The sequence below is a fragment of the Nannobrachium achirus genome, assembly GCF_963921795.1.
Source record: "Nannobrachium achirus genome assembly, chromosome: 9".
Lineage (NCBI taxonomy): Eukaryota > Metazoa > Chordata > Actinopteri > Myctophiformes > Myctophidae > Nannobrachium > Nannobrachium achirus.
In genome coordinates this window covers 56202951-56227669 of record NC_137818.1, presented here as the reverse complement: position 1 = coordinate 56227669, position 24719 = coordinate 56202951, and the positions used below count along the sequence as shown (strand labels likewise).

The 24719-nt window shown below is 42.5% G+C and overlaps 1 protein-coding gene across 1 annotated transcript; it reads right to left on the bottom strand.

Moving 5' to 3' along the window:
- Positions 1–24209: 24209 nt before the first annotated feature.
- Positions 24210–24719, bottom strand: LOC308290994 (glutaredoxin-related protein 5, mitochondrial-like; the record flags this gene model as incomplete). The annotated part of the gene is made up of 1 exon (XM_080732908.1): positions 24210–24719. One exon carries the CDS (start codon positions 24717–24719, stop codon positions 24210–24212), a length of 510 nt encoding a protein of 169 aa, XP_080589034.1.

Below are 24719 nucleotides of genomic sequence, written 5' to 3'. Positions count from 1 at the left end.
AACGATTTAAACTAGTGAAAACAGCCGATCTCCAAGCACACCGCGAGGCGTTGTGTGCTTGTAGATCGGCTGTTTTCACTAGTCTTGTGCGACAGTCTTGCATGATGAAGCAGGGCTTTAATTTATGAAAAAATATACAAATTTTAAACTTGGAGATACGAGGTTTCAGCCCGACAGTGACGTTATTCACACACACTGCACACAGGCTCCCCAAGGTTAATCTATGGTTGCTGCTCTGGAGAGTCCCTAAATTGACTGTTCTGTTGGTCTTTTACTTTGAGAACGTATAGAACGATAACACAAGTGATTATACTGGAGGATAACACATACAGCAACTGTTTCACCCACATCTTATAGCTGCGCTGATCAAGCCTCTCTGTCTGGACATAAGTAATGTCATGAATGGCAACCTTGTTTGACGGATTAAAGATGGCAGATCTGGACATGCAAAGTGTGTGCGTGCGTGCGTGTGTGCGTGCATGCGTGCGTGCGGCTGACCAGGTTAACATTCACCAGGTTAGCATTTCACCAGGTTAGCATTCACCGGCGTCGGCAGGTTAGCATTTCACCAGGTTAGCATTCTCCAGCGTTAGTTTTACTAGGTAAGGGTTAAGTTTAGGTTTAGGTGTATCTCCATCCCCCCGACTTTCGCCACCTCCGCACAGCCAATCACAAGCTTCCGCTGCCTTAACCGAGTTGCTTTTTTCATACACCGGACTGAAAGACCTGCAAAAAACACTGTCCTGTGGTGTCGCACCGCGGTAATTCTTATCACGTTCTTGAATGTAATTGGCATCGGAGCGGCCCTTGTGAAGTGAAGCAAGTGAACTCTTTACTGGTAGAGTGTACAACACACCCAGGGGTCTGAACTCTTTACTGGTAGAGTGTACAGAACAACCAGGGGATTTGAACTCTTTACTGGGGCAGCTTACCTTCAGGAGCTCTGAGTCAGCATGACTCACTAAAAACAAGCTCATCCTATTATTGCACTTCATTGTTTGTTTGTGTTTTTGGTTGTCGTTTGTTTTAATTTAATAATAAATACAAAAGGCATTATAGTGGTAAAGTGCCTTTGCCGAGCGTCTACACACTGTACCTGTTACACTGCAAAATTGAGAGTATACTGAAACTATGAGTTACTCTAGATTAACGCTCCAGGGTACTGTGTACTTGTCTTGTTTTCTTTGTGCTAAAGGTCACCCCACCAGCCCAGTGCCCCCAGGTGATGATATCATCACCCACAGGGCACTCATTTGTTGTTCATAACAAGTCTTTTGAGATGCAGTTGAATCAGTGAGAGATCTCAGTGAGAAGTCTGCCCACAAGGGTCTCCTTCTTGTTTAAGGAGTGTATCTTCCAACCTTTTAATATACTATATGAGGTATTGGTCTTTGCTGTGATCAAAAGCAAACTACATTAGGTATTCTTTCTGTGTTTTCTTAGTTAGCACAAGAGCCAACTTTGCAGCAGATAAAAGCCTTGATATTAGCTCTTACGATTCCCTTCTTTTTACCCCTTCAAAGGGAACACATGGTGTCTGTGTTCAAATGTTTTTTTTACCTGTTTTTTTATAGTTGCCTTAGCAAACATTTACTTCTACTCCCTGTAGAGCTGTTCCAGCCTATCTGTGCTTCTAGGAAATGGATTTTACTCTTTTCTTTTAAGCACTGATATTCATTTCCAGACATTCTGTTTATGTGAATATTGGCCAGTAGACGGTGTTGCGAGCCTCTCCTTCTTTCATGTAAATATTGGCCAGTAGAACATGTACATTTCCCAAACCTAAATTACACAATTAAAAAGTAATCTGTGCAACAAGAAACAATATGCTAACCTAACCTGTACATATTAAAAACAGCATATTCTCCATGTGAGTAAATACTGTATATGAGAGTGATTGCCTACTTAACAACGTCCTTTTAATGCAGCGCATTTCGACATGATGGACAGATGGTCTGTATTACATGTGTCACACAATTGTATCACTTAACCAGAAGAGGAGCATATTTCATAACCTGCTGTGTTAGACGGTGGCAGATGTCCCCTATGGAATGTGGAGTGGCAGCTATGAATTCTTCTTTTGAAAATACTGAAACTCCCACGAATCCTATCACCAGCCTGCTCTGCATATGCAACACACACTACACACATACATCACTGCAAAACATTACAACCAAATACAACCTGTTGGCAGCGGTCATTCCCTCCCTGTCATTTAGTTTCTCACACTGACAAGCGAGAGAGAGAGAGAGGACGTGCATGCTTGTGCACGCACACACAAATGCAAACACAGACACATGAACCTACACTCTACAGTCCACGCTCACCCAAACAAATTGCACCCGTGTCAGGCTGCAGGCTGAGCTATGGCAGGCTTGCAGAGGGCTGTGATATTGACCACCTCCTGCTTTATTTGACAGCTATTGCCTCTCTCTCTCCAGACTGGCCTCATGTCTACCTGCTCTCTGCTCCCCTGCTGTCTGCTTCTCCTCCTGCATTACTCAGAGGTCATTTCTAAAGCCCCCCCCAGCGTCCTCCTGCATTGATCATCTAACAAGACTCCAGCCGTGACCTCTGACTGCTGCCTAACACAACGCACAGAAACGGGAGCGAAGGAAAGGGAGATTGTTGTGTGTGTGTGTGTGTGTGTGTGTGTGTGTGTGTGTGTGTGTGTGTGTGTGTGTGTGTGTGTGTGTGTGTGTGTGTGTGTGTGTGTGTGTGTGTGTGTGTGTGTGTGTGTGTGTGTGTGTGTGTGTGTGTGTGTGCGTATAGAGAGGGATCAGAGGGAGATGGTTATCGCTTCCATTGAGCGTGGTTTCTTTTCTCCTGTAGCACACAGGAGATCTGATCGAAAGGCTGTTGCTGTATATCGATCGGCCCTCTGGGGGCGGATACGATGAAGCTTGGGAGGGAGGGAGGGAGGGAGGGGTCGGGAGCAGGGAGGAGAGGATGAGAAAGAAAGAGAGCGAGAAAGAGAGAGTAGATATAACTGAGCTGTGTTGCTGGAGAGCTGAATTGAACACTTCTGTTGAGACGAGTCCAGCTCATTGAGCCCACGGAATGAGAGAATAGAAATCAACTCATGTTTGGTGTTCCTGTACGCACCGGAAATGAGATCATAATACAGTATGATCAGAATATCAGCATACACATTAATACTGTATATAAAAGAGATCAACCTATTCAAAAGAAGCACCATGGATTCTTTGACAAGCCAACAGCAGACAAAATTAAATGTCTTGCATGATTTTAATAGAAGCATTTCAAAACACAAGTGGCTTTAGTAAAATATTGTGTCCTGTTCATGGTCATGACCTTCCAGCTCACAACAATAACTGTTCTCATGCTTTGTTAGACGTGTATCTTTCATCTTTAGACATCATTTCCACACCTTTTGCTAAGAAAATGAGAATTTGTTTAACTGATGTGATGCCCCTTTCATTCTACTTCCAAATCATCTCAGCTGTTCTGCTATTTTGCATAAAACATGAATCTAAAATGAAAACTCACGTTTACTGGAAACTAAGTCAACCTGTCAGCTATTGTCTATCTGTAACCTGTCTATCGTAGTGCATGGGTGCTTGTGTTTTTGTTTGTGTGTGCATAATGTGTCTTTCATGTAGTGTGTGAGTTGTGTAGAACGCAGGATTTCTCCAGGATTAATTGCTATTATGCTTTTTTTAAGTAATTAAGTAAGCATTAAGTAATTTGTCAATGTCGTTTTATGTTAATTTGTCAGTTTGTATTGTATACAAACTACTTGAGTTTTTGCAAGTCTAAATCTGCCCTCAGTCCAGTAATAACAATACTACTGGACACATATCTAACTAATTGCCCCAGCCAAACATCAACAGACGTGCCCAGACAGTCAGAGGAGGCAGTAGACGGTCAGAGGAGGCACAGAGACTGATGTGTGCTCAGCACTAAAGGACAGCGCCACAGGGACAGCAGGGTCCCCTGAGTCCTGCTACTGTCAGACTCTTTAGAGTGTTCCTAATGAGTCCAGCCACTCCTCCAGCTGCCACCCTGAACCAGTCCACTGGTGGAACCTGAAGCTGTGTGTGTGTGTTGCATCATGGGATAACGTCACTCCTCCAGGGTCAGAGTCACTTCCCGTCACTTCCCGTCAATGACTCCTCTAGTGCAGTAGTTCTCAACCTGTGGGTCGGGACCCCCAGGGGGGTTCCCCAAATTATTTTTTTGGGGGGGTCCCCAGATGATTAACTTAATGTGAAACGTTGTTTTCTCACTCAACAGTAAACAGATCGATATAGTTACGTTTAAGTTTATAGAGGGTATCTGCACATTTCTAAAGTGACAATTTATGGACTTTTTAATACATCTAAAATGACAAATTGTCAAATATTAGAGGCAGACATTGTGAGCATGTAGATCTGCTATTTTCACAATAGAACCGTGTTATACAAAATGTAATGCCTCAGCTCTTAGTGCATGTCCCCAGTTGAAATATGATTATTTTGGAGGTCACGGCCTGAAAAGGCCGTGACCACTGCTCTAGTGTGGTATCCGCTGGCAAAATGAAATTTGGGAACACATATTCATGCTTAACAGTCTCGCACACGCACACAGACACAAAGGTAGTGAAGGTTGGACTATGACCTTGTCCATGACCTCACACACTTGCCATAAAGCCATATTTCCTTACTCCCCCCCCATGTGGAGGGGGGGGGGGGGGGGGGGGGGGGGGGGGGCAGGAGGGAGGATGAAATACCCAGAGTTTTGTCCCCTGATGGATTGGGGACACGGACCCTAATCGCTCTTGGTGTCATGTGGTTGACCTCCAAGGATACAGAGCACAGATTCATCACCCAGCGCTGGCCTCCCCTCATTCACCAGCAAGCCAGTGATTCACTGGTCATAATGTACGCGCCCACCTGACAAAAATAGAAGCTCTTATGTGATGAATTCCTGGATCACACGCTATTCTTAGAATCCTCTGAACTCAGCCTCAAGCTCATGTAAGTAAAGTAAGCCTTGCCGAGCTATGAGGTCCATGGGACAGGAGCCTATCTCCTGTTTCTGTAGCATTTGGCAGGTTGATGTACAGTGCTACTGATCCCTATTATCAGGTTTTTGAGCGGTGCAAACCGCTCCTATAGACCGCTTTTTTACCAAAATTATGACGTCATTAATGATGATGACTTGAGTTAGCTAGACCAATGAAACACTTCGATTCTGTTGATTTGTCCATGATGTCATAGGCACAGAGGCACCCGATTGGTTCACCCTGATTTAGAACGCGTTTAGGCCGCAGAAAATACGTCATAGAAAATTATGTCATAGGCACAGAGGCACCCGATTGGTTCACCCTTTAGGCCAGAGAAAATAAACATGGTGTCCAATCAAATGCTTACTTGATTATGAATTGACCAAACTGAACAGACCAATGAATTTGAATTTCAAAATTGTATTAAATGAATATCACCCATAAGCGCAGAAAATAACCACACTTTTAGACAGACTGTGGATAATTTTACAGGTTATAAATGATAGGCAGTTAATACAAGTTTAAAATACAAATAAACAGCCTTTGAAAAAAAAATTATGATGTCACTAATGATGATGACATGAGTTAGCTAGACCAATGAACACTTCGATTCTGTTGATTTCTTCATGATGTCATAGGCACAGAGGCACCCAATTGGTTCACCCTGATTTAGAACGCGTTAAGGCCGCAGAAAATACGTCATAAAAAATTATGTCATAAGCACAGAGGCACCCGATTGGTTCACCCTTTAGGCCGGAGAAAATAAACATGGTGTCCAATCAAATGCTTACTTGATTATGAATTGACCAAACTGAACAGACCAATGAATTTGAATTTCAAAATGTTATTAAATGAATATCACCCATAATCGGAGAAAACAACCACACTTTTAGACAGACTGTGGATAATTTCACAGGTTATAAATGATATGCTGCTAATACAAGTTTAAAATTCAAATAAACAGCCTTTGAAAAACCTCTTAGGTGTCTTGGCTTTGAGCTCTAGAGGCAAATAAGGTCACATATCGTTGTGACTTGGTTGTCTAACTGACAACAGGGACCACCAGAGTCCTCAGGCTCTGGTAGCAGAGTTGGTCCAAACCTCTTATAAGGTCTCAATGTAGATGCGATATTACTAATATATTCATCCTGTCCGGCCTCTTTGGTTCTCGAATGGTTTTGCCTTCAAATACTTCGGCTTTACCTAAATATTTAGTAGTGTGTCATAAACAAAAATAAGTACACTTTTAGATAGACTGTAGATAACTTCACAGGTTATAAATGACAGGCAGTTAATAAAGTTGGCCTTGGTCTTGGTGTTGAGCTCTAGAGGTATGGCTCAAAGTATCTAAATATCCATCCATCCATCTTCAACAGTTTATCCTGAATCGGGTCACGGGGGTAACAGTTCCAAATGTGACTTCTAAAACCGGTCATGTTATTATATACTGACCAGGGGTTCTGATCTGACGTAACATATAAACATGACCGGTTGCAATGAAGATTTTGCGCAGGTTGTTTTCCCTCCATATTTATCACTATGACATCACCATCACCACTCATTTCATTTTCACACAATGGATTATAGTCAGGGGCTACTAAGGGCTTCTTTAGCATTTTCCTCAGTTTCCTCTCGTTCATATATGAAATCATGTTTGAGACAAACTTAGTATGGTGTCATAAACACGGAGGCACAGATACCTCTGATAGGTTGGCTTTAGCCAATATCTACCATTCATGTGTTATGAATTGACCAAACTGAACAGACCATTGAATTTGAATTGCAAAATTGTATTAGATGAATATCACCAATAAAGCGGAGAAAATAACCACACTTGTAGAGAGACTGTGGATAATTTCAGGTTATAGATGACAGGCAGCTAATAAAAGTTTAAAATACAAATATACAGCCTTTGAAAAACCTCTTATATTATTTAATCTTCAATTTAAAAGGGAAAAGCATATATGATTATTTAAAGAAAAAAACAAGGTTTGAAAATCAAAGTCCACAGTATATCATACTCCCTAAATATGTTTGCACCGCTCACTTCGCACGGGTGCGATTTTTTACATTTTAGACCTGCTGGAATATTTTAGACATTTTTCCCCCACCATGTGATTCATTAGAATAATAGTTTTCATGGACACTGATGTAATGAAACAAATAATTAATTTGACTGCAATATGGACAAACTGCGACTCAGTGATCACTGGCAGTATAAACACTGATGGCATGGATTTATGATTTTACAATTTACAATTTAGGCATTTAGCAGGTGCTCTTAATCCATTGCGACTTACAGTACAATAAGAAAGGACAGCACAAGTTAATACATCAATACATCAAATGCCTAGAAATAGTACTCTATTCAGTAAAATCAGTCTGCGACTCTGCGGAGAGCGCCAGCATTTCTAATTGCTTTGGGGAGTTTATTCCACTCCAGTATGGGGGCCAGGAGGGCGAAGAGTCTAGGATGAGTGGATTGCTGTCCTGGGGTTTTTAGCAAAGGTTCTGTCAGCTTCCCTTTGTTAGCTGATCTGAGTGAACGGGAGGGGTTGTGGGGTTCGATCAGGCTTTGAAGGTATGGGGGTGCCATACCTTTGGCAGCTTTGAAGGCCAGCATCAGTGTTTTGTACAGGGAGCGGAAGTTTTTGGAGCGGTGAAAGCGCTCCCAATGAACAGGTATGTCCGTGGGTATGTGGGTGGGTGGCTGGCTGGCTGGCTGGGTGGCTGGGTGGCTGGCTGGCCATGTCCGTAGCCTGGCAATACCTTGAGTGGCCACACACAAAACACTAGTTAAAGGAGGGGCGCTGTTTTGTGCAGGCCAGGCACACTCACCACTCACTCACAGGCACAGTTTACACTCACTCACTCACTCACATAGGGTACAGCTGCTCAAATTCACCGCTCCACTTCGAACCGAGGTTTGATTTTTTTTGTTTTTGTGAAAACACCCCCGTCTATATCAGTCATAGCGATTACTATGCAATCGTGTCAGACTGTTAAAGCATGTCACCTTATAGGGTCTGTTGGAAGAGGTCGCTAACCCCTATTTTTTCACAACTAGAAAGTAGGGTGAACTGAGCGTAGGTTTGATTTACTCAGGCTATTTTCGGTAGGCTACTTGATACCACACTAAAATTAAGCATAAAAAAGGCAATACTGGAGATGTGGCGTACGACATGGATTTCTACGCAGAGATGGCAATTCTTTCAGTGATGCTGCATTCAAGTTCAGGAGAGTTTGGAGAGTATAAGGCAATTGTCTCGAATGCTGCCTTCAGGTATGGCATGGAAAGAGTAGCCTAGCACAGCTAAACAATCCACCCATGTTAAAACAAGGTGGGGATGTAGTTAGCTGCATTAGTATATAGTCTGGCCAAGCCAGGCTATGGAAAGAGGGGGCAATTGCATTTCTTTCACCATAGTGAATTTATGGTCTGCAGAGGCCACCTTTTACAGACGGATAAAAGGGCAGGGGCTCAAGCCCCCTTTGATGTCTACTGTATGTCTATGTGTGCACTGGGTGGGGGTTTATTCTCTACTATAGCTGGTTGTTGTGTTTATGCCCCTGTGATCCCATTCTTTCTGACCTCATCTGTATGCAGCTGCTTGCCATGGCTGCTGTGAACATTCAGCTCCATGCTCGGTGTATCTGCCGGTGCTCCACGTAGCGTGACTGTTGGCCGTGTGTCAACCAACAGGACACTGAGTAACGTCACTTTAAAAAATCATATTCCACCGAATCAGAATTCAATTCCAGATTCTCAGAAGAAAATATCATAATAATGCATCTCACCCTGGATACTGTGCTGGCTGCTGTCACTTGGCTTCCCGACTCATTTCCTGCACTATTATTTCTCAACAATGTCTTTGGCGGAGAGACCATGAAACAGTCACTGAATGAATTCTCCCCCGTGCTATGTAGGAAGAGAGGAAAACCTCAGGAAAGTATAATTTTAGATGCATGAAATACAAAGGTGCTTACACACATATCTGGGGTTGTTTATGAATATGAAATAGGCCTACCTTGGCTGTGTTTCTCATTTGGGTAGCTATTCATACATCAGACAGATGCCAGTGTCTGATGGAAGAAGCAAGCTTAAAAATGAAAGCATAGTAGATTAGTTTTCTTTTACGAGTTGTTTTGTTAAATGGTGTTTGGTTGTACAGTAATGGTAGTCACTGAAGCCGGTCTTCATCTTCCACAGGCGTAAACGTTGAACAGAGATAATGAGATTGAAGGGGAATAACAATGATGGATTTCTATGATGGATTACTGTACTGCACACAATGCTGTGGTTTCACATTTTCCCTGATCAGTGTTACAAATTTAACACTTGCTAGGCTTCCTGTAAACAGCATTAAGGGAGGTAATCTGTCAGTTGTATAGAATTCTATTAAGCGAGGTATGCAATGCTTATGATGCATGCGACTCTGCAACGCTTTATACAGTACTACAAATCTGCTGATCATATCGATCAGCCTTAATTGATATATTCCTGAGTAATAGCCTTATATCGCTTAATCCGATGAATAGATTTGTTTTGAATTAGCAAACACGTATACATTGTGTTTGTGTGAGATGGGAAAATAAGTTCTGGTTTCTCTAGGCGCACAATAATAATGCATCTTATTTGAATTCCTTGGAGGTTCTGTCACTCCAAAAGGTGTTGTTCATTTGATTTTCTTTTTGATCTTAATCCATTGCAATACGTTATAACTTGGTGAATCCATTCGAAGCACAGCTTGTGTGTGTGTCATCCTGACACAAAACCATGGGAAATTAAATGAGAATTGCACACATATGCTGGCTATCAATCAACTATTAAAGGCTCTGTTTGACGGTGCCCTAACCCCTGTGCAACAATAACAACATCGCAGCTATATTACATTGACTTATTGGAGTGTGATCCGAAGCATGGCGTCCCATTTCCTCTATCAATTTCCTGTTCACCACTGAGACTTGAAATCAATGTGACCGGAGGCCTCTCTGTCTTCATCAGCAGCAACAAGTGAAGTCTCGCTGGGCCATTGGATAACTGTCTGCCTCTTTGGATAACTGTATGGCATGTTTTGTGTTGCAGGCAAATCCTCAGCTGCCCACTCTAATATACTTGAAGTCTGCTTTCGTTTTCACTCATCAATGGCATGATCCTGCTGTTCTTTGACATGAAACAGAATAATCAAATAGATGTGGATTTGATTCGATCGGTTTGGCGGATACATTTGGACACATCGTCAATGACGCATGATGCAGCCCACTTGAATGATCGCACATCATGTGTGCGATCTGGCTGGGAATGAAGCCCCTCCGCTGCTTTGCTGAAAGACTGACTAGGAAAGATTTGCCTTGGGAAATGCCACTGCTGCTCATTCAAGAACAGTGAACAATGAAACGCATGAAATGGGTTTTGTGGGTTTTAAGTTACAAAAAAAGAAATGTGTCTTTAAGGTTCTAAAAAATTGAGTGCGGTCAGCTGCCCAACATCAAGGCCAGCCTGCTGTATGTCTCCTATCCACAACTTTCCAACATCCCATCGTGCATTGCGCAGAAGGTGTGCGGCAGCTTCCGGCGCCGCAGCCGAGTGTGATCTACAAGCTCACAACGGTTGCATCTGCGACACGACGTGAGCTTGTATGTCAGCTGTTCTCCGGAAGTGTCCCACAGATAATGCTACCGCAAATTCTCTCGGAAACAGGTGGATGGCTATAATTTGTTAGTCTCTCCCAACACTATTGGACAATGCAGACTTGCAGAGTTCTTCTCCTGAGGCACAGAGCGCTGGGTGATGACTCAGAGTTGCATCAGCGCAAGTTATTGGAAAACATAAATGGTTGCGAGGAGGCACCGACCTGCACATCAGGAGCGGTTAGGGATGAGTGTCTTGCTCGTGGATCCAGGGGAATGGTTCCCAGACAGCCTCTCTACCTCCTGAACCACTGCTGCCTCATAACAAACTAGAGATGTTACCGATCAATCGGCAATGGATCGGATCGGGCCGATCAAAGCGTGATCGGCGATAATCGGTGGTTTAGATCAAAAGGTAAATTCACCGATCCGATCCGATCGGTGCATCCGATCAACCAGCCGTTCAGTATGCCCACTTGAGGCCATTTTGGGGTATTGATTTCCACAGTGCTGAAGGAATAATTAGTTACTGCTATGATAATAAATACATAGTAATGCTGGTAAATAACTATACGGCAAATATATAAATGAATTCATGAGTGAATGAATTAATTAAAGTTAAAACATTAACATTTAGAAAATATAAATAATAACTTGATCGGATCGGTGATTGATCGGGATCGGGTGATCAAACTTTTGTGATCGGTGCTCGGTGATCGGTTCCAAAAAACCTGATTGGACCATCCCTATAACAAACCCTAACGGTTTGAATATTGAACCTAGTCAGAGCAAATATTCTGATTACGCTCACCCTCTTGTCCATGTGCCTTGTTTCCACATCCCTACTGTCCTACAGACTGTGGTGCCATTCACAACCTTTCCTGTACCGGTCTTAGGGTGCTGTCATGGTTTTGCTGTTGGAAAGCTGCCTGGTCCTGCTGACCAGATGCCAACACCACACGGGCACACTGGCACTGCTCGACTGCACCCACTTCCCCTCACGTCTTCCTACTTCGGCTGTATGGCAGCCAGAGGAACTGGAATATCACAGCACTTCTCTCGCGCTGTTCTTATACTTACACTACTATTAATATACTGCTATGGCTCTGTGGGAGTTCCCCATGTCAAAATATAATCTTCCACTGTAGAGAGCAGGGTCTCATAGATAAATAGGGACCATGTGGGGTTGATCAAGGTCGCAGAATTTTCTTGGATTACGAAAACAAATAGAGGTCTTTGGTGGGATTTCCACTTCCTACTTGCATTGTGGTGTTTACATTTCCCAAGGAAAGACCAAGGAGCCAACAGATATGGGGACATTACATGGAGGAGGCAGCAATCAACTAGACTGCACGCTGTCGAGGTGCCAATTTGCAGCTTGTGCACCCGTGGCCATGTATGGCCTACTTGTGCGCCAGCAGAGCGTGCCTTGTTATTTATATCAGGTCGCACGTGTTGAATGCTGGTCCCTCATTGGCTGTTGATGGTGACATCACCAATAATACTGGTCCCTGTTTGGCTACAGGTGTAAATACAGACAGATACACGAAAGAAAGACACATGAACATAACTACACGAGAACTACATCCACTAGACTGCACTCTGTTGAGGTGCCAACTTGCCCCTTGTGCACTCGTGGATATGTACTGTATGGCCTACTTGTGCTCCAGCAGAGCGTGCAAGTAATAATTTCAGTGCAGTTCGGTGTTGTCTGTATGTATGCAGGGCCGGAAGAGGAGGCCCCTCCCCCCAATATAATTGTAATCTACTGTAATAGCTATAACCACCAAAACAAGCAGGCTAAAGCACCCAAACTATCTCTCTGTTATCGATACGACACGTTTTGACGGCGCCCTCCGTTTTTCTTTTTTTTCCTTCCTCCCTCCCTCCCTCCCTCTCTCTCTCTCTTTTTTCCTCAACACATTTTCGCCGCCTCTATGAAGTGCCGTTCTAGGCAGTTGAATGGTTCACCTATACGCACTGCCAACTTGTGTTTTTTCAAGTGTTTTCCCATTGGATGATGTAAACACAGACAGACAGGCAGACAGACAGACAGAAACATTTTGTCATGTTCCATTCAGAACTGAACTTTTGTTTGTGTTTTTGCGCCCTCTAGTGGACACTGATTTATTGGGTTTTCCTATCAGTTCAGTCATTCTCAAGTGAAACTCAGACCATGCGGTCACACAGAGCACTACTTAGCTACAGTAGTCCTTAACTCTTTATGTGTATGCCTTGGAAAGTATCGTCTGTGAGTATCATAATTGCAATCATTTCAAAGGTGTATTGTGCATTTTGTAACCACATGGTTTTCTTTCTTTCCCCATTACTAATGTTGGTAGGCCTACTGAGCTGCTAGTCTCCTGAATTGTTTGTTGCTAAGCTAGCTAGCTTCCATTGCTCCTGTGTTCTTTGTTGTGATAGTCCTGTCACATTATCAGATTCACTGTTGTTGGTCAACATTATTAGCTTCATTCAAGCTCTAGAGAAGCATTTTGGCTTTGTGTCAATTCATGGGTTACAGTTCATGACAATTCAGGACAGTAATCCATTTAGCCTATATCTCATTGCAATTCATGTGTGATACAGTAATATTATCTCATGTTTGATAATTCATAATCCATTATTGTAATTCATGTTTCTAGTTCATCTTACAGTAGTGTGCAGTATAATTTAAATAGGTTAAAAACAATTAAGAGGCCTACAGGCTATTTACATTCTATTTACAGTATGGTCATTTCATGTCATTTAAAAAGGGTGATAAAATGCTGTTTATTTTACTGAATGTATACAGTGAGCATTATTTAATTAGTGCCTTCTTGTTTTGTTTTATTGTATTTTTCAGTTTTACAAAATTGGTTTGATACCTGGAATGGAGAAGAGTAAAACACCTTCAAACTTTATTCTGTCTCTGACCGTCTCTTCAAACCTACTGTTAGCTGTCTGTCTATTTGTGTCTCCTCCACACACATTGAGGACAGAACACATTTGCTTGCCATTTTCACCAGTTTGAGGAGTATAGTTCTGACCACCCTGGTGGCTGAACGCTTATTATTCCCCTTTTATTCCCCTCAAATATATTTGCATTGCATGGCTGATTTTATCTCTCGAACACCTCATGTATGTTAAAGCAGGTTCTATACTGGACATGCATGGCGAGAGGTCTTTTCTTCATTAAGGGGCTCAGTGATTAATTCACTCTTTTCTATTTTCATCTTCATGAGGGAATTTATTACAGAATGTGGACTCTGTGTCTCAAGGTCAGGGGTCATACTCTTGTTTTTAACCCTGTGTCTTATACTGCCACACTGTCAGGTTTAGACGGTAACATACATTGTACATGAAAGAAAGAAAGAAAGAAAGAAAGAAAGAATTGATGGGATTACACAGAAACAAAGGGGGGGTAAAGTAATTTTATTTGTGAAATCTTAAACTAATAGTTGGAAATGGCTGATTAAGTATAAGTAGTCTGTGCATTTGAATACATTGTTTGTTCAACTTATATCAGAGTTAGTTTAGAGCAGTTCCCAACCAGTAGATTGGCCATGTTGGTTGGGAAGTATGATCTCATACCGAGTATGATTAGATGGGTGGATGGATTGGTGACAGATGCCTTTATTGATACCACGGGGGAAATTCAGGTGCCAGGCATTATCATCATGTTGGCTGCATGGGCAAGTATATTATTACTATCATTGTTTACCTTGCAATGTCCAAGACACATTGATATGAATTGTCCATAGCCTCAAAGATAACACAAGACACCAAGGCTGTTGTTGACTGGGGATTCGATTTGGTCCATCCAAAAATCAATACCAGCTCATCCAAACAAGCTGTCACTTGCTGTCTGTAATTGGCTTCTCATTAGTGTGACCCCGTCCCCCCCCCCCCCCCCCGTCCCCCGTCCCCCCCCTCCCGCCCTTCGTTTTTATACATGTGCCGTGTCTCCTGAGATCTGGCAGACATGTCTGTCGAGGCAAAATCTATCAGCCCCAAACTCCAAACGCTGCCCTGAATCAATCCTCTCAGCACCTTTTGAAAATATCTGTCGAAGCACAAATGCAGAAGAATGCGGCAAACGTCCTGTGATAAGGTGCTTAAGCAGGACTGCTGCCTAAATGCTCAAAGGATAAAACTCCCTGGGGAATCCATATAGCTGTACAAAGCCGCCGTAAATAAATAAAGGGATGAATGGAGGTCTAAGCAGACAGCTGATGAGGCTGATCATATAGAAGATGGTGAGCCAGGTCTGCTCTGACGCTGTCAGCACAGTGTGTGTGTGTGTGTGTGTGTGTGTGTGTGTGTGTGTGTGTGTGTGTGTGTGTGTGTGTGTGTGTGTGTGTGTGTGTGTGTGTGTGTGTGTGTGTGTGTGTGTGTGTGTGTGTGTGTGTGTGTGTGTGTGTGTGTGTGTGTGTGTGTGTGTGTGTGTGTGTGTGTGTGTGTGTGTGTGTGTGTGTGTGTGTGTGTGTGTCGCGTATACCGGTATATGTGCATGGTGTGCTAAACGCCTTGTCTTTAGCCAAGAGTTAATCAATAGTAAATCTTTTCTTTTTGTGCATTTTAGACCAAATCATTACTAAAGAATGTCAGCTTAAGTTGGCTGTTCAAAACAAGATGTCTTCTCATTAGTGGCTGCAGGAGGAACCTTCCCCTTGCCTTGAAAAATGCTTGTTTGGCAATATTCTGTCTGTGTGTGTGTGTGTGTGTGTGTGTGTGTGTGCGCGCATGATAGCATAATTCAGAATAAGTTGCAGCATACATGGCAAAGCTTGCAGCCACGGGCACCATGTTGGATGCTATTCTCTGTTTTGCCAATACATGCATATGCAGATCCCATGTTCATACTAGTTTATCAAGGCATTGATAATATATACATTTTCAACATATTTTGGATGATCGGATACACCATCCAGTTCAACCATTCAGTTCATTAACAGCCAGGGAATATACAAAAGGAAGGATGAGGGTGGGGAAAATGAGCACAAGAATACAAACGTTTATACTAAAATTGGTTAGTTTCTTGTGAAAGAAACAAGCAGAGAGAGACAGTAGACACCTAAAGATGAGAGAGAGAAAAGATGGCCAACAATAACACATACTGTATGTATTGGATTGAATTATGCTACATTATCATATGGTTATTTTAAGGCCAAAGTGCTGCATATAATGTATAATTCATCCTAAGTGAGTCTGAATGTCAAATGAACTCGTCTTTCTTCTCCAGGTAGAGGGGGTCAGAGAAGGTCACTACTGTCCTGTATGTGCTTAAAAAAGCTAGTTATAACCAGCTACAGTATAGCGGCATCACACTTCTTACTGTTTGACCAAGTGTCTTTTAATGACTGTCTTAAAACGCTCACAAATTACGAAAGGCGTAAAATGGAAGCGGATAAAATCAAACAGGACCACGTAACTTTAGTGTGAGCTACAGTATAAAAGCCCATTTTTCATTTTTACAAGAATACAATGAATACATAATTAGAATGTGTTAAAAAATAATAGTGTGGTAAAGAGCTACCACAGGTAATATGCTAATTCATACAAGAGTTTAAAGAAAATGTGTTGTCTGTACCGAGTGAGAATCATAATGTGAATGAAAATTGAATATGAAAACATATGAAGAAAACTATGATAACATGTACAGAGGTTATCGTGAACACTGTAGTAGTTAAATACCACTATGGATTAAGCACAGCGATAAATAGTATTATGTGTTTGTTTTTTTGTTTGTTTTTTATTAGACTCTCGGTTTTTGTGGAAATTAATGTGAACTGTGGGAGCAGGAAGAGTGGTATAGTGGATTGTGAGACGGAAAAACTAAATAAAGAGGAGGACAATGGAGCATGGCGATGAAGACGTCATGAGACAGAGACAAAGACGGGTAGATAATGACAAAAGGAAGAGGTTAAAAAAGGAAGAAGGTAGGAGAGATAGGAAAGACAGGTGGAGAGATGAGAGTGGAGCAGCCAAGATAAAGAGCTTTGACTGAGACTTATTGCACCGCACCCCTCCTCCCATCTCTGTCTGTCTCTCTGTTCTCTCCTCTTGCTCAAATCCTTTTCGTGACTGCTATAGCAGAGAGGAAGATTAGAAAGTATTAATTACGCCCTGTCACGAGAGAGAAATGTGCCATGACAGAATGGCAATAAAGTTGCTCCTGCCATGTCATCAACAACAACCATGCGACTGTCATTAAAACCCAGCTCCTATTTGAAGATTTACATCAAGGACAGTTTCTGTTAATCATTTCCCATCCATCCACTTTGAAGTGAAGGATCTCCTTTGTATATGAGATCTGACAAAGGATGACATCGTCACATAAGTTAACTTGCAGACAATCCCAAAGCCACACAGATCTTCCTGCAGTTACTGTATGCATTGTTTATCAGTTTTCCTCACATTGATGTGTTTACTTAATTTACAGTAGTTAAAGGCACACAGGCAAATAGGATACGAAGAAAGTAATTGCCTATATCCATCACTCTATGCAGGCAGCATGGCTGCTACAGTATATGAATAAACATGTGCATATGGCATTGCTGCTCCTTAAGGGTGTTTTATATGATTACATTTGGAAAGAATTTAGCTCAAGCTCTAATAACATATTCCCCATTTGATCCCCCTGCGGTTGCACTGAGCTCAACGCGCGCGCGCACACACACACACACACACACACACACACACACACACACACACACACACACACACACACACACACACACACACACACACACCACATTCTCTGCCTGTGAGATAAGATCTAATATCTTCTCTCAGTTAGCGGTTTCTCATCACGCCAGGTCCAGGCTGGGCTCCACAGAGCTCCCTGGAGAAGACTCTTCTTTCTTAGTACAGGTTCCAAGGACGCAGGTAGTGAGGACAATAGACTAAACTCCACTTTAAAGGTCTCCTCCGTTCCTTTATCTGGGGCTCCATCCACCATCTCTCTTTCCTTTCAGATGGTCCAAGTGGTGGTGGGGAGATTTGTGGGAATGAATCAGTCCATTTATCTCCTTGACTTGGGCTTTTGTTTCAGCAGAACCAGACAGTGAATTTAAGTTTCCTCTGCCATGCCTGATAAAATAAAAGCCTTTATCCAAAGGTATCACTTCCTCTGAAAGGCAATACACCAGTACATACACCATGGGAATAGTCAAGTGGCTAATTTCAATAAATCTGATTTGATGATTCAGATTACACAGTTGTTTCCCCTGCCAGTTTATTGTCCAATAATCCATTAGTGTTTAGATCATGAAATATGAATCATAGTGTTTACAATGCTTAGCCAAGGATAATGACATAATAAACAGTACAACACATTATTGTCCCTGAGGGGAATTGTCCACCCCTCCCCTTCTCTTCCTCCTACACTCCTACGCTGTTATGTTTATGACACAATATGGTTAACAGCCTTCATTTCCAATGATCTCTACAAACATAACAACCATAAACACACTTTATGATGCCATTACATACCCAGGTAGTGCGTGTGTGTGTCAACAAGAGAATGGCCGGAGGTCTAGGAGAGAATATGTTATACATGCCTGTTGAGAAAAAATAAAAGAAACATATCGTCGTTGTCGGGTGGAAACCTTGTATGTCCAAAACCGTTCGTTTTGCATTTATCATTTTAAAAATGACTTAAACTAGTGAAAACAGCCGATCTACAAACACACAACCCCTCGCACCGCGAGGCGTTGTGTGCTTGTAAATCGGCTGTTTTCACTACTTCTGTGCGACGGCCTTGTATGATGAAGCAGGGCTTCGTCATACAAATCTGAAACTTGGAGATACAAGGTTTCTGCCCGACAGTGACGATATACAGTATACAGTAACTTAAAGAAAAAGACGTTATACCGTAGCATATAAGAGCAGTGCAGTGAACAGCTGGCCTTGTACATGTTCATTTGGACTGACAGGCCACATCTGCAAGAGGGGACTGGGTGGAGGAGAGAGCAGCTGTGAATATTTCAGCAGGTACATGAATACACAGAACATCTGGGCAGGAGAGTGGAGGAGGTATGTAAGAGGTGAATGGGGCGAAAGGGTGACGGGGGTCTTGTGTAGATCCATGACCAGGTGCCGTCGACATGTCCGTGCCTGGCAAGAGTTGTCCATGTCGTGGCAAAATGTTTTGATAAAATACAAAATATCATGTCATATATCATCGTCGTCGGGTTGAAACCTTGTATCTCCAAGTTTCAAATGTGTATGTTCTTTCACGTGTAATGTGTAAGTAAAGCCCTGCTTCATCATACAAGGCCGTCGCACAAAATTAGTGAAAAAGGCAGATCTACAAGCACACAACGCCTCACGGTGCGAGGCGTTGTGTGCTTGTAGATTGGCTGTTTTCACTAGTTTAAATAATTTTTGCCAGACCCAGGGGGTCGGCCTACATAAGGCTTTGTCGGTCTGTCGGTCTGTCGGTCGGTCGGTCGGTCCCTCTTTTCCTCAGTGTCCCTCTTTTCCTCAGTGTGCCTGTGTTTGCCTCTGACTGCTCATCTGCCCTTCCCTTGCTCGGCTGATTGCCTTGAGTGCCGTCACCTGTACGGGACCAGCTGAGTTGAGTTGGCTGACGAGCTGCTGAGACTATAAATTCCTGTGTGTTCATGTGTTAGTTCAGTGCTGCAAAACATTTGCCCCACAGCCATACTAGTGAAAACAGCCCATCTACAAGCTCACAAACATTTCCAGCTGCTCAGCCTATAAAATCCTGTGTGTTCATGTGTTAGTTCAGTGCCATACTAGTCAAAACAGCCGATCTACAAGCTCACTACGCTTTGTTGCTGAGACTATAAAATCCTGTGTGTTCATGTGTTAGTTCAGTGCCATACTAGTGAAAACAGCCGATCTACAAGCTCACTACGCTTTGTTGCTGAGACTATAAAATCCTGTGTGTTCATGTGTTAGTTCAGTGCCATACTAGTTTTCATTGCGGGTCTGGCACAACCAGGTGACCTGGTCTAGTTAAATGATAAATGCAAAACGAACGGTTTTGGACATACACGGTTTTCACCTGACAACGACGATATGATTTTTATTTTGTTCTTATGATGAAGGCATTGACTGTACTGATAAGACCCAATTATTGAAATCCCAAAGACGTAATTAGACGTGAACTATGTTGCATTGATGCCTGAACAGTAAACAGCCAGTATACAGTGGCTGACTTGCCAGGCTCCAGGTTTATTAATTCAGAAATACTATCATGTGTAGCACATTGGAACAGACACTATGGCACACTAGTCCACTAGTACAGTACACATGTAGGTGTTTCTGCTAATATTATGACTGGTCATTTTGAATGTCTGTGGCAAAAGTAACATTATGACGAAAATGTCCATCACAAGCATGGTGATGATCGCTGTCCATGACTCAAATCATGTCAAATGGATGTGCTTTGTCTAGAGGATATAGAGAGGAGGTATTAGGAGGTATACCGATCCACATAATGTAACATAAGCATATAGCTTTAAAGGAGAATGCAGATACGTGTAAAAATACTGCAGACAGACCTCTGACATCATGTCACTATAACTCAGCCCTAACCATATGGAATCCCGACAGGTACTCCCAAATATGGAGTGTGTTGTCTAACCTCAATATGTCATCATGGCATCAGGCACAACAAAAATATGTCAGTTCCATATATGGAACTGACAATAATGAGATCTCCTTGGGCATACTGATGACATCAGGGCTTTCCATCTGAATAATAGGGATTGGACAGACAGATATCTCCATATATGGGCATATCAGTCGGATCAGTGGTACCATGCATGTGTAGAGGTGACTCTAGATGTGAGGGCCACATAGCGGCCCGAACCTCTGGAAAGATTACATTACATTAATAGCTCGCCCCTGAGAATTCCCTTTTGCTAACATCCCACAAGTGGTTCAAAAGCAAGTTTTGTCAATATCCCTGGTTTGCACTGTATAATGTACTGTGTCAAGTGGTGTCACAGCATTTCAGAGGCAGGGCGCTACTTATAGCACACCTGTGTTTATGTTTGCGTACATTGTGCCTTTATGATTTTGTGATGAGCGAGCACTTATGCATTCACACGTTGCATGCATGGAAATTGTTCCCCATCATCGCCTCCAGCTGCTCTGGAACAACAAAGATAAAACGCTTGTGTAGCAAGCCCTCCCCCCCCCCCCCCCCCCCTTTCAGACACAAACAACGGTCCTCACTGGGCGATATGCACTGTGCTCATTCATTAACAGACATATCAAGGAAAAAACAAGCATGACCCCAAGGACTGAGGTAGGAAATACAGAAGAAAGTATTTGTTTAGTCGTGGTGTCCTCTAACCCTTCTCCTCTCCAGTCGTCCTAATTACCTAGCGTCTGATGTCTCTCCCTCTCTTCTCAGTGTGTGTTCCACAGATTGTCCCTCGGTGGGCTGAGTGAGTTGGGGCCTAGAGTACCGCACCGTTGTGGTGAAGCTACTATATGCCCTCTTAGCTCCACTTTTCTACTCTTAATGAAGTCTTGAATAACACCATTAGTCTCTTGTTTAGTCTTAGTCTAGACTTAGTCGACTAATATCAAAGTGTTTGTCTTTTAGTCTTAGTCAACTAAATTAACACTGCTCACATATTACCCTACTACTGACAGCCATATTCATCTACTGTAACTATTTTACCATAGATACCTCTTTGTATTCCACTTCATTCAACAGTTTATACGCCCTGACCTGTCCTATCCAATTAGCCTAATTGGAAGAATTATTCCCCATCTGGTGCGCCCAGCTTTTGGTAAATCTGATCATTCGTCTGTGTTTCTCCTGCCAACATACATAAATATAGACTGTTGAAGTTGAATATACTAACCTGTTGCACATAGAATACAATGTGAAGTTGTCTACAAAAAAAGATAGGTACACTAGCAACTACTGGAAAAAATGCTGTTGGTGTATTATATACCAAACTTTATGCACAAGTACATTTGAGGATGGTCTTTTATTCTCTCTTTGCTCTTTTGCCTTTTGCACTCTCTTTATTTTCCCAAAATCTTGCTGTCATTATTAAGTAGTACAATTTTTTATTTTCTATTTGTTCTACTGTTATTATACTGTATATACTGTTGCATTGTCTGAAGGAAGCCAAACCAAAATAGGTTTTACTCTACAAAAAGATGTAACAATAAAGTACAACCTTGAACATTGAACCTTGATCTATCAAATTGGGACGCTCTCTCACCTTTGGGGTTGCCTCTCAGAGAGTTGATGTTGACCCTCACCATAGATACGGCACAGGAAGTCGTCCAGCTGAATATAATTATGTAAAGTTCTCATCACGTATCATAAGATCACGTTCCAATCTCCTTTGTGCAATAACGCGCCATCGAGGTCACATGGTAGATCACGTGGGAGTGAAAAATACAATGACACTGTGTTGACCTTCTTGTTGTATATTTTTTAATACATGGACTATCAATAACGTGGGTCTGTTTGGCCATGAATTATAGATGTGTTGTTGGCATGGTGTGTATGGATATGACTGTGCATGCCGGGGCCAGATAAAGCCAGATTTACACCTATGGCTGCCAGCTCACAAATTAAAAGGAAATTGAGTTTGAGGGAGCTTATAAAACAGCTACAGCCCCCATCATGTAAAGCCATGTCCATTGCCATACAGTGCACATGCTAAAGGATAGATAATAGATCTTTGTCAGCAGTCGCATTCTCAGACCCATGATGCTGTTTCAACATTGATCTACATGTTTGCTTTGTTAATGATTATGCAGTTGAATTCTCTGTTTGGTTTCCATTCTGTATCCATATTCCTTGTGATCAGTGATCCAACAATGCCCGTACCATAGATGTCAGGATTCAGAACAGACTCAAATGGACAAATGCAGGCACACTGAGACAGGTCTAATGTAAATAATCCTGTTTATTAGCACACATGGGGGGAGCAGGGGTGGAGGAAGGCAACCAGTCGTGAGTAGAAGAGGGTTAAAGCGTAGTCAAAGGGGTAAGCGTAGGGTCAGAGCAGGGTAGCTCAAGTAAGCTCAAGTTAGAAAGGTATAGGCAGAGGCATAATCGTGGGAAAGGTTAAAGTTCAAATAAAATGCAAATACTTCACGTTTACTTCACATTTACAGTATTTGACTTTTACTCTATTAATGTTTCTATTACTTATTAATCATTAGTTTCTCTACTTTTACTATTTATCAATGTTGAAATACTGATGCAGTTACATTGATCATATCAATGCAAATAAATCGTTATTAATTTCCGTTTTGGAGCTGTACAGTACAGTAGTACATGGATTCTTTTCGCAATGTGCAGCTGGTGGTGGGAAGGGTTCCAAGCTTGTCAGATAGCAGATAACAAGTCCAGTCTTCTTCAGTGTGATTTTTTTACTCATGGATGAAGGCTTTGTGTCAGATCGACCTCATCTTGCTGTCTCAATCTCATCTTTGTTTATTCTTGATGTGATGTGATAATAACGGTGTGTTCTGTTCACATTGATACATCCGAATTGACAAGATGAGAGAGAAGCTGTGCAATGATCACAATGATTTAAGTGTTGAAAAGTGTTTCAGGTTGTACCTCAATCAATTAAAGACATCTCACTGTACCTCGATACCTCTTTAAATGTGCATGGTTTATATTTTATATTCAATCAAATCAAATCAAATCGAATCTATCTAACTAATTATCTGACTGTCTATCTATCTTTTTCTCTGTCTGTTTGTCTGCGTCACTCTTCTTCTAAATCATAGCTTAACCCAACACCCCAAAAAGTAATGTGCAAATTCTATCAGCTTTTTATGAGACCCCTCCAAGTACAATGATAAATGAGTACTGCACTAATTACTCTGACAACGTGTACTGTACAAAGGGTACTGTAAAACCAGTATGGGAATGTGTTACCGATGGGCATTGCCCTACCTCTGTCTTTTAAATCTGTGATCTATCCATATGGACTGTAAGTCAGGGATCTTCTGGCAAAAATGGACAGGACATACTAAATAGTGTTGCGTTTCAGCAGGTTAACAGTGGGGTTACATATACAATAGACATAAGAGGAAGCAGTTACAGCTACAACATAATTACAACACAACTTCATAAAGATTAGTTTTATATTAATGACCATCCACATGCTGATAATGTGCATGTGGCACAATATTTGTGATACAAAGGTAAACTTGCACTGTACCTAACCTTACAAATCCCGCCATGGTCAGCCATCTCTCTGTCATATCTATAATGGAGAATTTGCACCAGCCATATGACCTATTTTAAAAGGCTTATACCCTAAGTGTTTTGTTGGCGTTGCGTTGCGTATGCGCTCTATGCACCTGCACGCCTCCAGTAGGGAGAGAAAATGAAATCGAAGCAGATCTAGGCCATTGCTTCTTTTTTCCATCTGACCAATCAGATGAGTTCCCCAATGGGGAACGGACATTCAATGACCATACGAGCATGGTGGAAAAGTTGGTTGTGACTGTTGCTTCATACCCGGAGGTGTATGATTTTGGTACTTTAAACAACAGTGAACCGGCAACTTCAAGACAGAATGTGCTGCGAGCTGCTGTGCTTTGAAATCTCTTGCCTTCACCGTTCGTTGTCTCTCTCCGTCTTCTCCTCTTTCCTTGTTTTCATCAGCGCAGAATGGATGCCCAGTTTCCTTAGCTCCTCAGCCAGCTCACCGTTCTGGTGCATCTGGAGCAGGATGTCACAGCCTCCCACAAACACGCCGTTGAAGTACACCTGTGGGATCGTTGGCCAGTCGGAAAACTCCTTGACGCCTTGCCTGAGGGCCTGGTCCTCCAACACGTCGTATGCAGAGTAATCGTCCACTCCGTACGTTCTGAGGAGCTGGATCACTGCGTTGCTGAAGCCACACATGGGCTGTGCCGGCGTCCCCTTCATAAACACTACCACCTTGTCCTTCTTCACCATCTCCCCAATGCGCTTCTGGATTCCCCCCGTAGCGGCGCACAGAAGCCGGGTCGATGCTAGAGACATGGCGTGCCCGTTGTTCTGCCTCTGTGGCCTGGACAGCCAGACTGCAGGACCACCGGCCCGCAAACACCTTGTGGCTGACCTCAATATGCTGTTCAT